Genomic DNA, 19364 nt, shown 5'->3' with positions numbered 1-19364 from the left:
ACTTGATGGGCTGAATAGCCTAGAACATAGACAACCTACAGCACAGTACAGGACCTTCAGCCCACAAAGCTGTGCTGAACACGTCCTTACCCTAGAACTACTTAGGCTTACCCACAACCCTCTATTTTTCTAAGCTCCATGTACCAACCTAGGAACCTCTTAAAAGACACTATAGTTTCTGTCTACATCATCGCCACCCCATTCCACACACTCGTCACACTCTGCGAAAAAACTTACCCCTGATTTCTCCTTTGTACCTACTTCAAAGCACCCTAAAATTATGCCCTCTAGTACTAGCCATTTCAACCCTGGGAAAAAGCCTCTGACTATCCACACAATCAATGCCTCTCATTATCTTATACACTTCTATCAGGTCACCACTCACCCTCTGTCACTCCAAGGAGAAAAGGCAGAGTTCACTCAACCTGCTTTCATAAGGTTTGCTCCCCAGTCCAGGCAACATCCTTGTAAATCTCCTCTGCATCCTTACTATGGTTTCCACGTCCTTCCTGTAGTGAGGTGACCAGAATTGCGAACTGGTCTAATTCTGCTCCTATATCTTATGGATGCTGTGGTGGAACAAAGTACCCTACAGAAAATTCTGGCAATTCTGGACACAGTTTCTCACCCTCTGCATGCCACCGTGGCTGAAGGGAGGAGCACTGTTAGTAATAGACAACTGCACTGCTCCAAATGAGTCAACTTCTAGCCGAGGAAGTGATGACCCCCTCCTGTTAGACTGTTTATGGTAATTTATTTTTTGTTCTTTCTTACTTCTCTTCTAATATTTGTATATCTGTGCACTTGTAGTTCTACCGTGACACTGATTTGCTTTGGGATCAATTATCCATTATTTAATTCTTTGCTTACATTTTTTTTTTAAAACACACCCTCCATAAGATACCAATATAATGAACTTTGGAGATTGGAGTGAGGATGTTTCTAGAATTGTGTGAAAGGTTCCAAGCGTAGTACAATTTGTATATTCTAGGTTCTAGCCTAACACTTTTAAGTCCATCCTTAAAGTGCTGCTGATCATTTCTAAAAGTAAACAATGCCTCCTTTTAAAAATATGATACCAAGAATTGACCATTGGTATTCAAGGCTGAAAACATGTAGAATACCTTTGGTAAAATTGAAAAATATGAAAGCACAATTGGAATAGAGAGGTCTGTCAGGAATTAAAAGAATTAGATAAAATGACAGATTACAATTTAGAAAGGATGATTAAATCTTTTCCAATAAAGGATAATTTCCCAATGCGCTATCTGTTTCTTTCCAGTTGCTGACAAAACAGTTGCAAAACATTCTTTTGTCTCTCACCACCTCACCCTGAGCTTGTTTCCTGCAATTTTACAAGGCTCAACTCATGTAAAAGTGAGATTAATGAGTGAATGCACCACCTTTGCAGGAAATTAATGTGCCACCACATAGATCTAGAACAGGAACATTTTAGGCTGATCGTGTGGTAGGACTACCACACAAACTAAATTTATTCTAAATCCTAAATGCATGTGCTTCAGATTTAATACAAACTCTGCGAGCAGTTAAAACCATCAATACACAATGCCATTTGTTGCATTAATCACATGCCAAATATACAAAATTACTGAAAAAATGACCAACATTTCTGCAAAACAGCCAAATGCAAATTTTGCACTGGCCTTATGGAAAGCAGTACTATTTTGACATTTGTGCTGTGGAATCAAAAGGAATTTCAGCCATGACAGGATTTATTACATATATATGAGATCAATAATTACAGTTATTCATCAATGACCAAATGTGGTCTTAACCCTCTCATTTCCTGACCATTGTGTTGAAAAATTGTTCATGATTATGAATCAGTGACTATAGTTTCAAAGGATGACTCAGACTCTGAAATTCATAACCCATTTATTCCCTTTAAAAAGCTATGAAATACAATTACCCCATAGATATAAGCTATCAAAAGAACAAGTGTAAATTTTAAGATACATGCCAAAATACTCATTTATTCATGAAAAAAATTAAAACCTACAAGCAGAAAGACTGCCTGATATTCTGATCAAAACAAATTCTGAAAATATCTGTGCATTTTATTTTTATTAAATGCAGCATAGTTATCATTAGTAATCAAACAGCTTTATCAACACTTCACAAATGTAAGCAATTTAAAAAAAAAACAATTGCATTACAACTTGGTTGTCAGCTCAGGTCAGTCTGTATAAATAAGAATAAAAGAGTGAGCTGAACATTACGTGATGGTCCGATGGGGCAGTGAATTGTATTTAGGGTTTCAATGAAGTTACACAAATCTGTGACAGTCTGGGTTATGTAATGCTAAAGAGTGCAACCAAGAAACAGAAAGGTTTCTGGTAAGAGGAGTCCACAGCAAGTAGTATCAAAATACTCCACTGTAGTGCATTGTACATTTGCTCAATAATTCCCACCATTAACCAAAATAAAATGCAACAAAACTACAAGCCACATTTCTCTCTATTCACCCAATATGGGCAATCAAGTCACATCCCAAGACTTCTTTTAGAAATACATTCTCATTGTAAAACCATTTTCTTTTCTCTAAGTATATTGGCAACAGGTAATATTACAAAAAAAAGTTAATTCACAAATGGAAGCAATTAGTACATTTAAGAGGTCTTATTCTTAAATGACAATCATTTGCTTTTCAGTGAGGATCTACTAACCTATCGTGATATTGCACTTCCAATGTTAAAATGAAAAACAGTTTGCTGCAAGTGTACCAGCAACTGTGGCCAAGGATTTCATCATTTAAACCTGCAGCTTTTTGCAGATTTTGAAGTGCTACTCAGTGCAATGAAATACATGAACCACATCAGTAGGAACCAGCAAAGCTAAATTTATATTTGCTCTTGCTCAACAATTGTACCTATAACCATGTCATTACAAATGAAGATGCTAATGCAGACTGCATTCTTGACAGTTCATTTCATACCACGTTAGTTAGGTTGTTCACTTCAAGTCCAGGGTTTAGGTTTGTTTGGACAGTTTATTTAACAGCAAGTGGTGCCTAGGCTTCTGTAGTCCCGTCTCCATTCATTTCCTGCGGCTGAAGCTGCTGCCGTTCTATGGAATCCTCACGCGGTGGTCGGACACGTTTGAAAAAACCAATCTGCATGTAGACATGTGCGGAAAAAAAAACACTGTAGTCCTTCTAAATTAAATCACATCACTGAACAATACCACATGTAGTGCAGATGTGAATCTAAAAATATGCAAATTGTAGAAATTGGAAATAAAACAATATGATAGAAACAATTAGGAGGTCAGGAAATGGTGGATGGAGGAACAGTTGATATTTCAGTTCTACGACTCTACACCAATTTTTTGGTCCTGCTGAAAATGCAGACAGGTACTGTAGGATGAAGGATTTTCACCTCTCGTCAGTACTAAGCATGAATTTACTGAAAATGTTCAAAGTTTTCATTTGAGAACATCAGAGAGTTGATGTTGGCAAGAACATCACTGATGAACAAATCTCTTTTCATCTCAAAGAAAGAAACTAAAGCTGTTCCCTTTCCAGCAACTGGGTAAAATCTTATAAACATATTACACTTTGCAATATAATAAATTAAAGAATGCTTTGCTATTTGGATATAACTAGAGTTGGTGATTCTGATCATAATGTTATCCCAAAACAAAACAACCTCCTTCTACTTCAGATTGAGTGAATGTGGTCTTTTCTCCTTGGAGCAACGGAGGATGAGAGCTGACCTGATAGAAGTGTATAAGATGATGAGAGGCATTGATTGTGTGGATAGTCAGAGGCTTTTTCCCAGGCCTGAAATGGCTGTCACGAGAAGGCACAGGTTTAAAGTGCTTGGAGTAGGTACAGAGGAGATGTCAGGAGTAAATTTGTTTGTTTTTTTTGTTTTGTTACGCAGAGAGTGGTGAGTGTGTGGAATGGACTGTCAGCAATGGTGGTGGAGGCAGATACGATAGGGTCTTTTGAGAGACTTTTGAATAGGTACATGGAGCTTAGAAAAATAGAGGGCTATGGGTAACCCTAGTAGTTTCTAAGGTAGGGACATGTTCGGCACAACTTGGCCTGTATTGTGCTGCAGGTTTTCTATGATCCTATGATATCCACAGATTATCAAGACACTCTCTTTTCCTCTCATGGAAGGTACCAGGTTCTGTGAAGCACTTAAAGTTAGAACACTCCAGTATCCTAAACAAACACCTGAATGAATAGTATAATCTACCTGAAAAAACACAGATTCCAACATTAAGGTTCAATTACTGAATTTTAAATAATCATGATGAATCCCTGCCTTGTTCGGATTTACACAGACTTATTCAGATTTACCAGCGACAGCTGGCACCCAGCAATAAAACCTGAAGCTTAAACCTCATCCTTGAAGAGGATTATTATTCCAAACATTACAAATGTAATTATGTTACTTTGTGCCTGTCTTTTAATATGCTTATTTTTAAAATAGCTCAGGTAACTAATTAAACCAACATATCTTTCCAAAGATCTATGGTTTACCAAGTTGAGTAATTTCATCTGCCTCGTTTACTTTCCACAATGCTCCTGTAGTGTTAATTACAATATCTTCCGGCTGTTTACAATTTTAGTTTCATGGGTTCATTATTCTCTTTAGTAGTTTCAATGTATTGCATCAAGATTATTTGTCAAATTTACATTGCCTATGTATATTAGAGGAATGTAATTTCCATCCAACCTCAGTTTAAAAATTAATAGTAACATTAATCATATTAAACTACCAATGAATGCATGGTCAGTATGATAAATAGCCAGGATAGAACAGTTAAACATACACTCCTGTACCTAATAAAGTGGCCACTGAGTGTATTTTATGGTCTTCTGCTGCTATAGCCCATCAGCTTCAACAATTGACGTATTGTCCATTCAAAAATTATATTCTGCACACCACTGTTGTAATGTGTGGTTATCTAAGTTATTGTCACCTTCCTGGCTGCTTGAACAAGTCTGACCATTCTCCTCTGACCTCTCTCATAACAAGGTGCTTTCACACTCAGAACTTAAACTCTAGAGCTCTAGTGCACAAAAATCACAGATCAGCAGTTTCTGAGATACTTAAACCACACCATCTGGCACCAACAATTATTCCATGGTCAAAGTCACTTAGACTGGACCTCTTGTCCATGTCTACATGCTTTGATACACTGAGTTGCTACCACATGATTGGCCGATTAGATATGTGCATTAATGAGCAGGTGTACAGTTTACCTAATAAAGTAGCCTGAGTGTACACCCAAAACCTGCCTGTAACTCAGGCCCTTTAGTCCTGACAACATCCTTGCAAATTTTTTCTGTATTCTTTCCAGTTTATCCAGGTCTTGTCTATAACAGGTGACCAAAACTGTAGAGTGTGCAGCCTCATCAATGACTTACGCAACTGCAACATGATGCCCAAACTTCAGTACTCAATGCCCTGACTGATGAAGCACTGGCTGTGTGCCAAATCTTTTCCATTACACAGTCTACCTGTGAAGTTGTTTCAATGAGCAATATACTCGTTTTCCAGAATCTCTGTTCCATTACACTCCTTACTGCCCTACCAATCATAGCACAAGTCCTATTCTGGTTTAACTTTCCAAAATGTCACATTTGCCTGTAACAAAAAAAAAGGGGAATAGAGGGAAAATAGCCTGGTGGTGTACATTAATTTATTGTGCATTCAAAATCTTGATGGCAGAGGGGATGACACTGTTCCTAAACCACTGGGTCTTTGTCTTTACATTCCTGTACCTCCTCCTTGATGATAGTAATGAGAAGAGGGCATATCCTGGGTGATAGGGGTCCTTAATCATGGATGCCACCTTTTCGAGATCAAAGTACGTATTAAATTATACAACCTTGATATTTGTCAACCAAGAAACCCGAAAGAACCCAATTAAAAAACCAAGACCAACACCCAATGCGCAAAGAGAGAAAAAAAAACAAATCATGCAAACAATAAAAGCAAGCAACAGCATTCACAGCAAAAGTGAGTCCAAACCACCGGAGCAGGCCCAGTTCCTCACACCGCAGGGCAAATAGTTGCGAGGCTCGCAGACACAAAACCCAAAGCCGAGCACAGCCCTAGCACCGAGAAGAACAGAGTAAATGTCACAGAGCAGAACCAGCCCCAACTCTCGCCTCCGGTCCTGACACACTTCCTTTACAGTCCATTTAAATTGTCCAAGTACCAAGTCGTCCCCAGCACTGGGTTGTCCTCATTGCTTGGGAGGCTACTGCTCATTCTGGAGCTGGCTGAGCTTTCCACGATTCTGTGCAGCGGTCCCTCCAAACCAGACCCTCACCTAACCAGCTCTCCCTGGATTCCATGAGGTCAAGCCATGCAGGACTTTGAAGGCCTCTGCATTCACTGGCCTACCCTCATCTACTATTTTGGTTATTGAGTGAAAGACAACATACACATTAGTCTATTATCCAGTTACCTCTCTGCACTTTCCAGAGACTGATTATAAGTTAAATGCCCAGCAATGTATAGCACTTACCTTGTACATGATAAGTACCAAGAGGCCTAGAAGTAGGAGACCTGCCAGGAGTGCCAGTATAATTACCCAAAATGGCACCTGGTGAGGAGCCATTGGCTTGTCCCAAGTCACTAAAGTGGTGACCTGCAATTAAAAAAAAACTGCTGGTTACACAATAAAGCTTGATTTTCAATTGCACTAACAGATCCAAAATAGGCACTTACCACAATAAACCCAGAGGGAAGCTCAGCAGTAAAGTTTTTATATGGCATTTCTATGACATTGTATGTTGCTGAAGCATTCAAGGAGTAGGACTGGTTTTCTTTCTAGCAACAAAAAAGAAAATGGAAAGACCATTTATTTTGATGTTTTATAAGAGTCTTCCAAACAGTCTTCTTCAGGAAAGTTCCCATAAGATCCAATAGTTTATATATCTGTTTACTAATAACTTGTATATCCTTGCCATTGAATGAATGGTCTGTCTTGCTCTCTCCCCCCTCACCCCCGATGCCATTGGAGGATGGTGACAGAGGAAGGTTTAATCACCACGGTTTCTAGCTCATGTGAACTCTAATTCAAGTTTATGATGTGTTCTTGCTCTGGTTGCTCCTTTCTCGTTGCTACTTCTGAGTGATTTTTGACTTGGGGCAGCTCGCAGATGATGCACACTGAGCTGAATTGAAATATGCCTTCTGATTTTGTGTTTTATATTCCATGATTTTGCTCATTTTTTGCAGCTGTTTATGTGATTTTTTTTTTGTTTGTGGAGGGGGTGTTGATGATTTTCTTTGAACGGGTTGGTTCCATGGTTTTTTTTTATTTTGTGCCTATATGTGCAGAAGACGAATTTTAGGGTTGAACGCTGCGTACATACTTTTAACAATAAATGTACTTTGAATCTTGATTATCCCATAAAATTAACTGCTGGAACAATAAATACACCAAATGAGGTTTTTTTTTCCTGTCTCTTCCCTATCTGGAATTCAGTATAATTTGTATTCTGTGCATTGTCTGTACCAAAGTGCCTGTAATGCTGCTGCAAGTTTTTTAGTGTACCTGGATCTTACTGTTTTTGTGCATGTTGCATTAAATTAACTGGACAAATAGGACAAAGTTTATGCAGAAGTTCAACTCCCTGCTACTCACCTGCATGAACGTTTCAGCCCATAATCGTGATCGGATGTGCAGAACTACACTCTTGCCCCTTTCCAGTTTGCCAATCTGACAGTTTATTTTCATACAATCTGCAGAGCCACATTCCTAGGGGAATTAACATATTTAAGAGAACTTATGTCAATGGATTCAAATATGTTCTAAAAAAAAATTAGGCTAATTACGGGAAACTTGGGACATTCAAAGCATATTTATTTACACAACTACATCGTACGAGGGGCGATTGATAAGTTCGTGGCCTAGGGTAGAAGGAGTCAATTTTAGAAAACCTAGCATTTATTTTTCAACATAGTACCCTCCTACATTTACACACTTAGTCCAGCGGTCGTGGAGCATACAGAGCTTGGACCTCCAGAAAGTGTCCACGAATGGGTGATTGATAAGTTCGTGGCCTGGGGTAGAATGAGCTATACAGCTCTCATTACATACACGTGCAGTTCAACTCTTCAAGCGATAATGCAGAAAGTTTGAAGTTAATAACTCATCAGCGGTAATTGATAAGTTTGTGGCCTAAGGTAGAAGGAGATGAGTTATTAATGTCAAACTTTCTGCATAATCACTCAAAGAGATGAACTACATGTGAATGTAACAAGAGCTGTATAATTCATCTCCTTCTACCTTAGACCACGAACTTATCAATCACCCCTGCTGTGGACACTTTCTAAAGGTCCAAGATCCATATGCTCCATGACCGCTGGACTAAGTATGTAAATGTAGGAGGGGACTATATTGAAAAATAAATGTGCTAAGTTATCTAAAATTGACTCCTTCTACCTTAGGCCACAAAATTATCAATCACTCCTCATAAATAATTATGAATTAAAGAATTAATTTCAGCTTTTTCCAATGCTTAATTTTAAAAATGGAAAATACCACAATAGCTCTAATAAAACTTGCAGTTTCAATACTGATTTATACTGTATCTGCACCATCCACTGAGGTATTTATAAAATAAGTTAACCGTGATTTATTGGAAGAAAAACTACCAGGCTCCCATTAATGCTCAATGTTCAGCAATACTTTAGGAAGGAATATGGGACTGATGGGGACTGCATTGCCCCTTGGTTTAGTATCTTGCTAAGAACTGTCATCTAGTCAAATATCACTGATTGGCACATGTAGAAACAAAACCTGCTGCAAATAAGCACCTTTGGAAGAGAAAAGACATTTTGGAAACGAAAAGGAATTTTAGAAATTACTTTATGCTAGGTTTCCCATCACTTGAACTGCAGAGGACTGGGTATGGAAACTAGAATCATGATATCCTTTAGAATTCAGTTTCTTCAAAACTCAAGACTCAACTTGACTCCCAATATTGTTATTTACACCAACTGATATTCCTGGTTGAAAGGCTTTGTGCAATGAGGCTTTGAACATCTGCGGGAACACAACTGAGAGTCAAGCATTGGTTCTGCTGGATACATACCAGCACTTGAATCCCCTCTAATTCATTCGTACTTCTGCTTTTTCGGAGGTGTCGAGTTTCTGGTTTTGCAGTTGCAGGTGACGACTGGTTTGCCTTAGAATCTGCTGTCTGCAATAAAATGGATAATAAAAAAGGTCATTATTTCTTATCAGAGTACATACATGTCACCAGATACAACCCTAAGATTCTTTTTCCTGTGGGCATACTCGGAAAATCTATAGGATAGTAACCGTAAACAGGATCAATGTAAGAGCAAGAGTATATTAGACAACAAACTGTGCAAATGCAACTATAAATAAATAGCAACAAATAACAAGAGCATGAAATAACAAGGTAAAGAGTCCTTGAAGTGAGACCATTGGTTGCAGGAACATTTTGGTAGATGAGTATAGTTATCCTCATTTGTTTAAGAGCCTGATGGTTGAGGGGTAGTAACTTGAACCTGCAAGTACGAGTCCTGGGACATCTGTACCTTCTACCTGATGGCAGCAGCAAGAAAAGAGCATGGCTGGGATGGTGAGGATCTTTGATGATGGATGCTGTTTTCCTACGACAACTTTTCATGTAGATGTGCTACATGGTTGGGAGGGCTTTACCTGTGATGTACTGGGCTGAATCCACTACCTTTTGTAGGATTTTCCACTCACAGGTATTGGCGTTCTCATAGCAGGCTGTAGTGCAGTCAGTCAGAACATCTTCCACGACACATCTATAGAAGTTTGCCAAGGGCGCGGAGTTGAATGGCCACCTCCAACCACATCTATTACTGGATTCCAGAGCTGCAAATGGTCACATCCACCATCGATTTCAAACAGACACCCATTCTACAGCAACTACGATGGGGGGTGGGTTTGCAGTTTTATATAATTTTTTTATACTTTTGTGCATAAAACAATTATCTGCAATTTTCAGTTTGTCATGATAGATCTTTGTTTGTTTCATGATCAGCTTACCGTTAAGTGGTATAGGTTCACTCCAACGCTGATTAATCCACTTTCAATACAAGATCAAGATATTCAATTTCTGCTTTATGCAGTGTTTTTCTATTTTTTTATTAATTTCTGTTCATCACATATTTAAGCCATGAGATAATGTTACAGCTATATAAGACCTTGGTCAGACCCCACTTGGAGTACTGTGTTCAGTTCTGGTCACCTCACTACAGGAAGGATGTGGACACTATAGAAAGTGTGCAGTGGAGATTTACAAGGATGTTGCCTGGATTAGAGAACATGCCTTAGGAGAATAGGTTGAGTGAACTCTGCCTTTTCTCCTTGGAGCGATGGAGGATGAGAGGTGACCTGATAGAGGTGTATAAGATGATGAGGGGCATTGATTGTGTGGATAGTCAGAGGCTTTTTCCCCAGGGCTGAAATGGTAATACAACAGAGCATAGTTTTAAGGTGCTTGGAAGTAGGAACAGAGAGGATGTCGGGTCAGATTTTCACACAGAGAGCGTCGGGTACGTGGAATGCAATGAAGGTGCTAGTGGTGGAGGTAGATACAATATGGTCTTTTAAGAGATTCTTAGAGAGGTACATGGAGCTTAGAAAATAGAGGGCTATGCAGCTGGGTAATTCTAGGCAGTTTCTAAGAGTACGTTACATGGTCAGCACAACATTGTGGGACGAAGGGCCTGTAAAGTACTGCAGATTTCGATGTTCTATGAGAGGTCACTTGTCAGAACTGTTTGTGGTGCAGAGACCCACACATTGCCTGGGAACCTTCCCAGTGCCTTATGGAATTTTCCATTTGTGACGTCATGTCAGCACTCAAAAACATTTGGGAGGTTTTCTAATTTTGATATTCTGGATAAGGGGTACTCAATGTGAACTTGAACAACTGTATTGCTCTCTGCAAAATTTTATTTTAATGTCTAATATTCCTAAATTATTTGTATAGTTCTCCATCTCTTAATTATGGTATAAATTCATTGATAAAGTGTACATGCCAGTCAGTTTCACATCAACATCAGCACTTTAAGATGCCAGTTTTATGAGCACCAACATAACAATCTCTTTTTAACTTTCCAAGTGCAATACCGTGGGAAACTGAACTGTAGTATATTCCGATTACATGAAACTTTGCTCATTCTGCTGATAATCAACCTAATAAAAAATGATTGGTTCAATATAGAATACAAAGAGGTCAGGAGAAGTACCAAGCACACCTTAGAATAATGCAAAACCCTATGAAAAAACGTGCACTGGCAAGTTAAACACCGTAAGAATCTCAAGAAAGGTATCAGTCTCACAGCCAATTAGGTTAGATGAAATCTCTCCTGCTCTACTAAATCCAAGGTGATCAGCAATAGGCATTTGGTCAGTTGATAACAAGCAAGGAATTCATATACATCACCATATTCAATCATGGTGAAGCACACAAAGCAAGCAAAAAGGTTTGAAAAGTGCTTTGCAAATCACTTATGATCAGACTAAGTTCCTTTACAGGATCATCATCAGATCCTCTATTACCTCAGTTCTGACATTTTCACTAAAGCTGCAGACCAGAGCTAAGGCCTGTATGCTCTTATAAATGGCTCACTTCCAAACCCAAAGCCTCGCAATCATCCACAAGGCTTGGCAAAAATGCAGATAAATATTCACCACTCACTACAATCCTCCCTGCTATACTCACTTCCCACTTGGGACTGTATGACTAACCGCAGCTCCAATGCCATATTCAAGTTTGCTGATGATACCACTATCATTGGCCATATCAAAGGTGGTGATGAATCAGCATACAGGAGCGAGACTGTTATGAAAACAGTCTCTTAATGACAGCAAGACCAAGGAGCTGATTTTAGACTTCAGAAGAAGGAAACCAGAGGTCCATGAGCAAGTCCTCAGAGGATCAGAGGTGGAGAGGGTTAGAAATTTTATATTTGTGTTATTATTTTGGAGAGCCTGTTCTGGGCCCAGCATGCAAGTGTAATTACGATGAAAGCATGGTAACACCTCTACTTCCTTATGAGTTTGTGGACATTCAGCATGACATCTAAAACTTTGACACACTTCTATAGATGTGTAGTGAAGAGTGCACTAACTATCTGCACCACAGCCTGGTATGGGAACACCAATCCCCTTGAATGGAAAATCCTATAAGAAGTACTGGATATGGCCCAGTCCACCACAGGTAAAGCCCTCACAATCATTGAGCACATCTACATAAATTGTTGTTGCAGGAAAGTAGCATCCATTGTTCAGGAACTCCACCACCCAGGTCATACTCTCTTTTTGCTGCTGCCACCAGGAAGGTGTACAAGAGCCTCAGGACTCACACCACCAGTTCAGGAACAGTTAATACCTCTCAATCATCAAGCTCTTAAACCAAAGAGGATAACTCAACTTTACTTGCAACAACATTGAAATCTTCTCACATCCAAAGAACTCACTTTCAAGGGCTCTTAATCTCATGTTCTTGATATTTACTGCTTAAATTATTTATTATTACTTTTTCTTTTTGTATTTGCACAGCTTGTCATCTTATGCACTTTGCTTCAACACCCTGGTTGGGTGGTTTCATTGATTCTATTATGGTTATTATTCCATAGAATCAGTGCATATGTCCACATGAAAATGAATCTCCGCATTGCATATATTGTACTTTGATAATAAATTTACTTTTAACTTTTGAACTTTGACATGGGTACAAATGCAAAAAAGAAAATCACGATCCATGAGAGAGCATTTTACAAATGATCTCAATGAATACCCTTTTCACCCCCAAAGATTACTTGAGATTGAATAATGTCTCAGGAACCTTCAAGTTACACTCTGTCCCTGACAGATAATTCCTTCATTGTGCTGGATTGAAATTCTCTATCTACCATGATTACGAGAGCATCACCACCAAAAGTTTCAGTCACAGTGCCTTCTCAATACAATTAAGTCATATGTCCATATACCAAAAACACATAAAAAATAATACAGTGCTAAAACTAATAAATGCAATATCTACCTTTAAATTCAGAGAGTTGATAATGGTGTCTGACGTACAATTCATAGGACCCTCAGCGGTGTACTCCATTACGTATAACAAGAAATTATCCTTAAACTTGTGGGGCCACTGCAGATCAAACATGGCTTTGCTAAAAGCACTTGGTCCATTATTCCGTAACTTCAAAAGAGAAAATTTGGTTAACACTCATGCTTTCATATTAGCAATTATGATAGCAATAATATTGTTATGTTCCTGTGATCCACACTGTTTAGCACACCATTATAGGCTATGGTGTCTTTTTAAAAAACCCTGTCAGTCACTTTTCGTGACACACTCTAGCCCCAAGATATGTTGACATTATTTGTATTCTTGTAATACTCCCATTGCAGAGGCTACATCTGCATTCTGACAAACTCCAAGGCATGGACTGGATCTTAATTCTTACCAAGTTCAGCCTTGTAAGTGCCAGGTGCTGCATTTCATTAATATATACACTGGATCAACAGATACTTAATTAGTGGTTTTATGTTTAAATCCAATACTGCTGCACCATTCTTGAGACCATGTTTCCAATAAACTGGACCAGTTCTTTGTATTGAGCACTGTTTTTCATGACGCGTTTCCTGCACCTTTAGATCATTAGATCCATGTAAAGAACCTTGCGACTGGGGAGGAAGACAGCATTTTATATCACAGAAGGTGATTTGCTCATCTTCTCCAGGAATTTTAAAAAGTTTTTCAGAAAGAGTTTATTCCCAGTCTTTTACTCTTTTGTCATATCCATAAAGATATGACTGGTTCTGGCTATCCATCCCATAGGATGTTGTTGGTTCCTTTCAGTCAGTTAGTGGGGTTTGATATGTGTGTCCTGGAGTGGCTGTACAGGCCGATCCTTGACAGGCACTGCTTGCCGCATACTTGGCAGGTGAGGCCTGGAGGGGCAACAGGGGCAGAAGCTCTGTTGTGGTGCTTCCTGTGCTTTTCCTCTGTTGCCTGTATGAGCTTGTTCTTAGCAGCGTCCACACCTTTTCTGATGGCGTCCCTCCACTGTGAGCGATCTTGAGCCAGATCCTCCCATGTTGATGGGGCAATGTCAGCTTTCTTGAGGCTCCTGTGCAGAACGTCCTTGTACCGTAGTCGCTGGCCTCCTTGTTTTGGGTACCACTGGACAGTTGGCCGTACAAGATGTCCTTGGGCAGTCTTCCGTCAGGCATTCTGACAACATGTCCTGCCCAGCACATTTGGGCTGACATCACCAAGGTTGAAACTACTGGCAGTCCGGCTTGAGAGGGGACCTCGGTATTGGAGACCTTGTCTCGCCAGGTGATCTTCGTCAGAGAACGTAGGTGACACTGCTGCAGTCGGTCAAGCTGGCGTAAGTGACTCTGGTATGGGCACCACATCTCACACTCGTATAGCAAGGCTGATATGACAATGGTCCTGCATACCTTGCACTTGGTGGCCAACCTGATGTTCTGTGAGCAAACTTGATCTTTCAGTTGACCAAAGGCAAAGCAGGCTTTTCTTGTTCTTGACTCAATCTCTACATCCAGAGAAGCTGAATTACTATGCTGCCCAGGCAGCAAAACTTGTTGACAACATTGAGACGAGTGTCATCAATGAGGACAGTTGGTTCTTTGTAGCTTGAGCCAGGAGCCGGTTGGTACAAAACTTCCGTCTTTGAATATTAATGATGTATTGACTTTCAAAACTAATTATTGTGGGCACTTATTTCCCCACAATTTTAAGTGGATATTGCTAACTAAAAAACAACTTTCCATGATTAGTTTTTCCTCGTAGCTATTTGCTCCAAGGAAGCTGTACAACACCATCTTCAAATTACATCTATTAATTGTGTTAAATTCTTGCCAACATCCAGAATTAATTTAATATGAAAAACAATTCTTAATGAAGCAGGTAGTTCAATGAAGATTTCAATACTCAGCCGTCTAAAAGAGAGCTACTTCAATTCATTGGAAGATCTTGGTCTGCCTGCAAAACAGCCTTTTCTGCTATGAAGATCAAAGGCAGGAAAAAGTCTGAAATGCAACCACTAAAGTTCAGCTGCAAGAATAAGATTTCTTTCATACATTCATTGAAATGGTAATTTCATCCTTAATGATTATAAATAATGAATCTAATATTAAATGGATATTCAGAATAAGGGAATGATATTATGCCCAAGGACAGATGGAACAGAGCACTCTAAAGAACAAGTCAGTACAAACCTCATAGACATGCATGACTGATGGACCCACTTCCTCCTCATTATGAGGGTCTTCTTTCCAGTTCGCAATGGGTAAAAACAGCTGATCAGGAGAAGAAACGCTAGCCAAATAATTAAAAATATTAGAGTGGGAAAGAATATAGCAAGCTTACAACAAACCATTCAACTACCCAACATTAATAATATAATTGTGACATTGGAGCACAAGAGACTAACGCTTTACTGCAAAATGACAGAAAGAAACTGCCCATGGCACACAAACAGCTCTACATGCTACCCCAATTCTGTTTATGGAGATCATACAAAGAGGTTCAACTAACAGTGTTCACAGAGTCATATTGTCATTTTCTATGCTGACATTGCTGGTTTCAGCACTGTGTTATAGTCCTCATGTAGGCTAGCAGCTGCAATCTGTGCAACCAGCTCGAAAAGGAAGCATAGTAGAAACACAGCTTTTTCAGTTTTGCCATTGCATGAATGGAAGCAGATGAGGAAATGTTTGCAAAGGATAAGGAAGACTTGAGATAGGCTAGTGAAGAATAATGGACCTACAGGCATGGTCGTTGCTCAAAAGGACTATGGAGATCTCCAAGTCCACCCTAGCCATCCTTGACAAGAGGTTCTCAGAGATGTTTTTGAAAATTGACTGGAGTAGAGCATTTTATGAATATTCACAAAATGTTGGAGGAACTCAGTAGGTCAGGCAGCATCAATGGAAATGAATAAAGAGTCCAAGTTTCAGGCTGAGGCACTTCATCAGGACTGGAAAGGAGGGGCGAAGATGCCAGACTAAGAAAGTGGGGAGAGGGAAAGAAGTACAACCTAGAAGCTTACAGGTGGATGGGGGAGGGACAATGAAGCAAGAAGCTGGGAGGTAATAGGTGGAAAAGGAAAAGGGCTGGAGAAGAAGGAATTCAACAAGGGAGGAGAGCGGACCATAGTGGGAAGAGGGAAAAATAATCAGAAGTTGGAGAAATTGAAGTTCATGCCATTAGGTTGGAGGCTACATATACAGAATACAAGGTGTTGCTCCTCCAACCTGAGCGTGGCCTCATCGTGGCAGACCAACATATTGGAATGGGAATGGGAAATTAAATTAAAATGGTTGGCCATCAGGAAATCCTGCTTTTTGCTAATGAAGTGAAGGTACCCAACAAAGTGCTCCCCTAATCTACGCTGGCAATCACCAAAGTAAGGAGATCCCATCAGATACAGTAGACAACCCCAACAGGTTCGCAGGTGAAGTGTTGCATCACCTGGAAGGACTGTTTAGGGAGCTGAATAGAGGTGAGGGAGGAGGTAAAGGGGCAGATGTAGTACTCCTTCCGCTTGCAGGGATAAGTGCCCGCAGGGAGATTAGTGAGGAAAGACAAATGTATTAGAGAATCATTGGTGGTGGGGGTAAACCCTGCAGAAAACAAGGGGAGGGGTATAAAGATACATTTGGTGGTAGGATCCCAATGAAGATGGGAGAAATTGCGGAGAATGATGTATTGGATGCAGAGGCTCATGGGGTGGTGGGCGAGGACAAGAGAAACTCTTTCCCAGTTAAAGCGGCAGGAAGCTGAGGTGAGCGTGTAAGTTTGGCAAATGGAGGAGATGCAGGAGAGGGCAGCATCGATGGTGGAGGAAAGGAAACACCATTCTTTGATGTCCTGGAAAGGACAGCCTCATCCTGGGAACAGATGCAGTGGAGGTGAAGAAACTGGGAAAAGGAATTGGCATTTTTACAGGAGACAGGATGGGTAGAGAATGATGCACTGGATGCAGAGTCAAGATAGCCATGGGAATCAGTAGGTTTTTAAAAATCTTTTGATTTGTTTGCAGAGATAGATCGAGGAGAGAGAGATGTCAAAATGGACTAAGTGAATTTAAGATCAAGGTGAAAGTAGGTGGCAAAGTTGATGAAATTGACAAACTCAGCATGGGTGCATGAAGCAACACCAATGTAACGAAGAAATTCCATGAAGATTGTTTGGGCAGCTCAGAGGCCCTCCTTGACACCATTTTAAAATCTCACTAGCCCTATTGGTCCCAAAATGTTTTATTCATTCACAGAAATAACAGACTCTACAGATCATTTCCTGCTGAAACCAGGCTATTTAATAGGTTATCATGGCTGTAATCTATGAATGTCTGTGCTTTGGAGAAGCTATTACCCACTTAACCTCTAGTGGAGCTGTGATGAAGTCTACTCTCATTGAATACAATCTGAGTGGTCTCCCTAATGCAACAATGGAAAGCAAATTGAGCAGTGGCAAAGTTTAGTGGCACCTTGGAATGATTACAGGAATGGGAAGTGAAGAGTAACCTTGGGTGAAAATCAAGACACATTGGGGATCATAGGAAATCATAGATCTCCAAGAACAAAGAATAAACAATACAGCTTGAATGTTATATTTTTAAGTCACAAGGGGCACATCAGGACCAGCGCATTTTGGCCCAATTAAATGTCTTCCCAATTAGCCAAGTTTCATAGAAATAGTTAAATAGGTATAATAAAGACAAACTGAATAACAAATTATGTATTTAAATGAAATACAGAACAAGATGGAACACTACTAAGACTACAACAGTATGATAAAACTGTCTATTAGTTCTTAATAGTTACTGACAGCGGAATTCATCCAATACATGCTGCCGTGGTCTTTTAATTGACTGTAAATGACCAAAATCAGTGCAGGCACCTAGTTCAGTTCAGTGCAGGCATCATGAACTGCCTTCAAATAATGTTTTCAACAACTGCATCTTTAAAATCTTTATTTTTGTTGTAACATTCAAGGCGATTGTTGATGCCTTCAAATTCTGTGTAGTTTCTAACTTGAAGTAGTGAAATCATTTCATTTTTCCCTCCTGGACCTTCTCACTCGAATGCTTGAAACCGCAGTGAGCAAGAGAGTTCTAAATTGTCTTACTGCTATTTCTCACCAACTATTAGTGACAATAATCACTGTTTTTTTTAGCACAACCATACTCAACTGACACCATTTAAAATCTGTTCGCTCCAAACACAGCGTAGTGTCTAACAGCCACATGTGCACATGACTGACGCTAGTTAGAAACTGTTTGGCAGCTGTCTCCTGTCCCTATTAAGTGGTAGAGTATTCTAAATAAACAAAGGGGATCCTAGCTATTTTCCTGATTACTTTTTGTTCTTTAAGTATTGTCCCAAATATGCAGAAGCCCTGATTAACTGATGGCCCAAGTAACCGAAATGTCTAAGGGATGGCTTTTTAGAACAGCTTGTTGTTGAGCCCACTAGGGGATCGGCTGTGCTAGACTGGGTGTTGTGCAATGATCGAGAGGTGATAAGGAGCTTAAGGTTAAGGAACACTTAGGGAACAGTGATCACAATATGGTTGAGTTCTCTTTGAAATTTGAGAAGGAGAAACTAAATTCCAATGTGTCGGTATTTCAGTGGAATAAAGGAAATTACTATAGCATGAGAGAGGAACTGGCCAAAGTTGACTGGAAAGGGACACTAGCAGGAAGGACAGCAGAGCAGCAATTGCTGGAGTTTCTGTGAAACATGAGAAAAGTGCAAGACAGATATATTCCAAATAAAAAGAAATTTTCGAATGGAAGAAGGACACTACCGTGGCTGACAAGTCAGAGCCAAAGTAAAAGCAAAAGAGAGGGCATAGAGGAAGTCACAGCTAGTGGGAAGATAGAGGATTGGGAAGTTTTTAAAAACATGCAGAAGGAAACTAAGAAGGGCAATAGGAAGGAAAAGATGAATTATGAAAGGAAGCTGGTGACTAATATCAAAGAAAGTAGTAAAAGCTTTTTTAAGTATATAAAGACAGCTGAATTTAAGAGAGTTGAGAGTAGATATAGGACCAATAAAAAATGACACTGGGGATATTGTAATGAGAGACACCAAGATAGCTGAGGAACTGAATGCGTGTTTTGCATCAGTCTTCACAGTGGAAGACATCTGCAATATACAAGACATTCAAGAGTGTCAGGGAAGTGAAGTTTGTGCAGTGAAAAATACAACTGAGAAGGTGCTCAGGAAGCTTAATGATCTAAGGGTGGATAGATCTCCTGAACCTGATGGAATGTATCCTCAGGTTCTGAAGGAAGTAGCTAGAGAGACTGTGG

At 39.7% G+C, this 19364-nt stretch overlaps 1 protein-coding gene across 1 annotated transcript in view; it reads right to left on the bottom strand.

Annotated features, from left to right (window-relative positions):
* Positions 1–1879: 1879 nt before the first annotated feature.
* itgav (integrin, alpha V) overlaps positions 1880–19364 on the bottom strand; it is a 109569-nt gene continuing 92084 nt past the window's right edge. Inside the window, exons 24-30 of the mRNA XM_059966815.1 lie at positions 15262–15361; positions 13052–13210; positions 9092–9199; positions 7639–7752; positions 6717–6818; positions 6514–6636; positions 1880–3133 (exon numbers count right to left, since the gene is read on the bottom strand). Coding sequence (XP_059822798.1) covers positions 3032–3133; positions 6514–6636; positions 6717–6818; positions 7639–7752; positions 9092–9199; positions 13052–13210; positions 15262–15361 — 808 coding nt within the window. The 3' untranslated portion in view covers positions 1880–3031. The remainder of the gene's footprint in view (positions 3134–6513; positions 6637–6716; positions 6819–7638; positions 7753–9091; positions 9200–13051; positions 13211–15261; positions 15362–19364) is intronic.

The sequence above is a fragment of the Hypanus sabinus genome, chromosome 4 (genome assembly GCF_030144855.1).
Source record: "Hypanus sabinus isolate sHypSab1 chromosome 4, sHypSab1.hap1, whole genome shotgun sequence".
In the NCBI taxonomy this organism is placed as follows: domain Eukaryota; kingdom Metazoa; phylum Chordata; class Chondrichthyes; order Myliobatiformes; family Dasyatidae; genus Hypanus; species Hypanus sabinus.
Note: the sequence above shows the minus strand (reverse complement) of the source record. Positions and strands in the feature narration are given on the sequence as shown.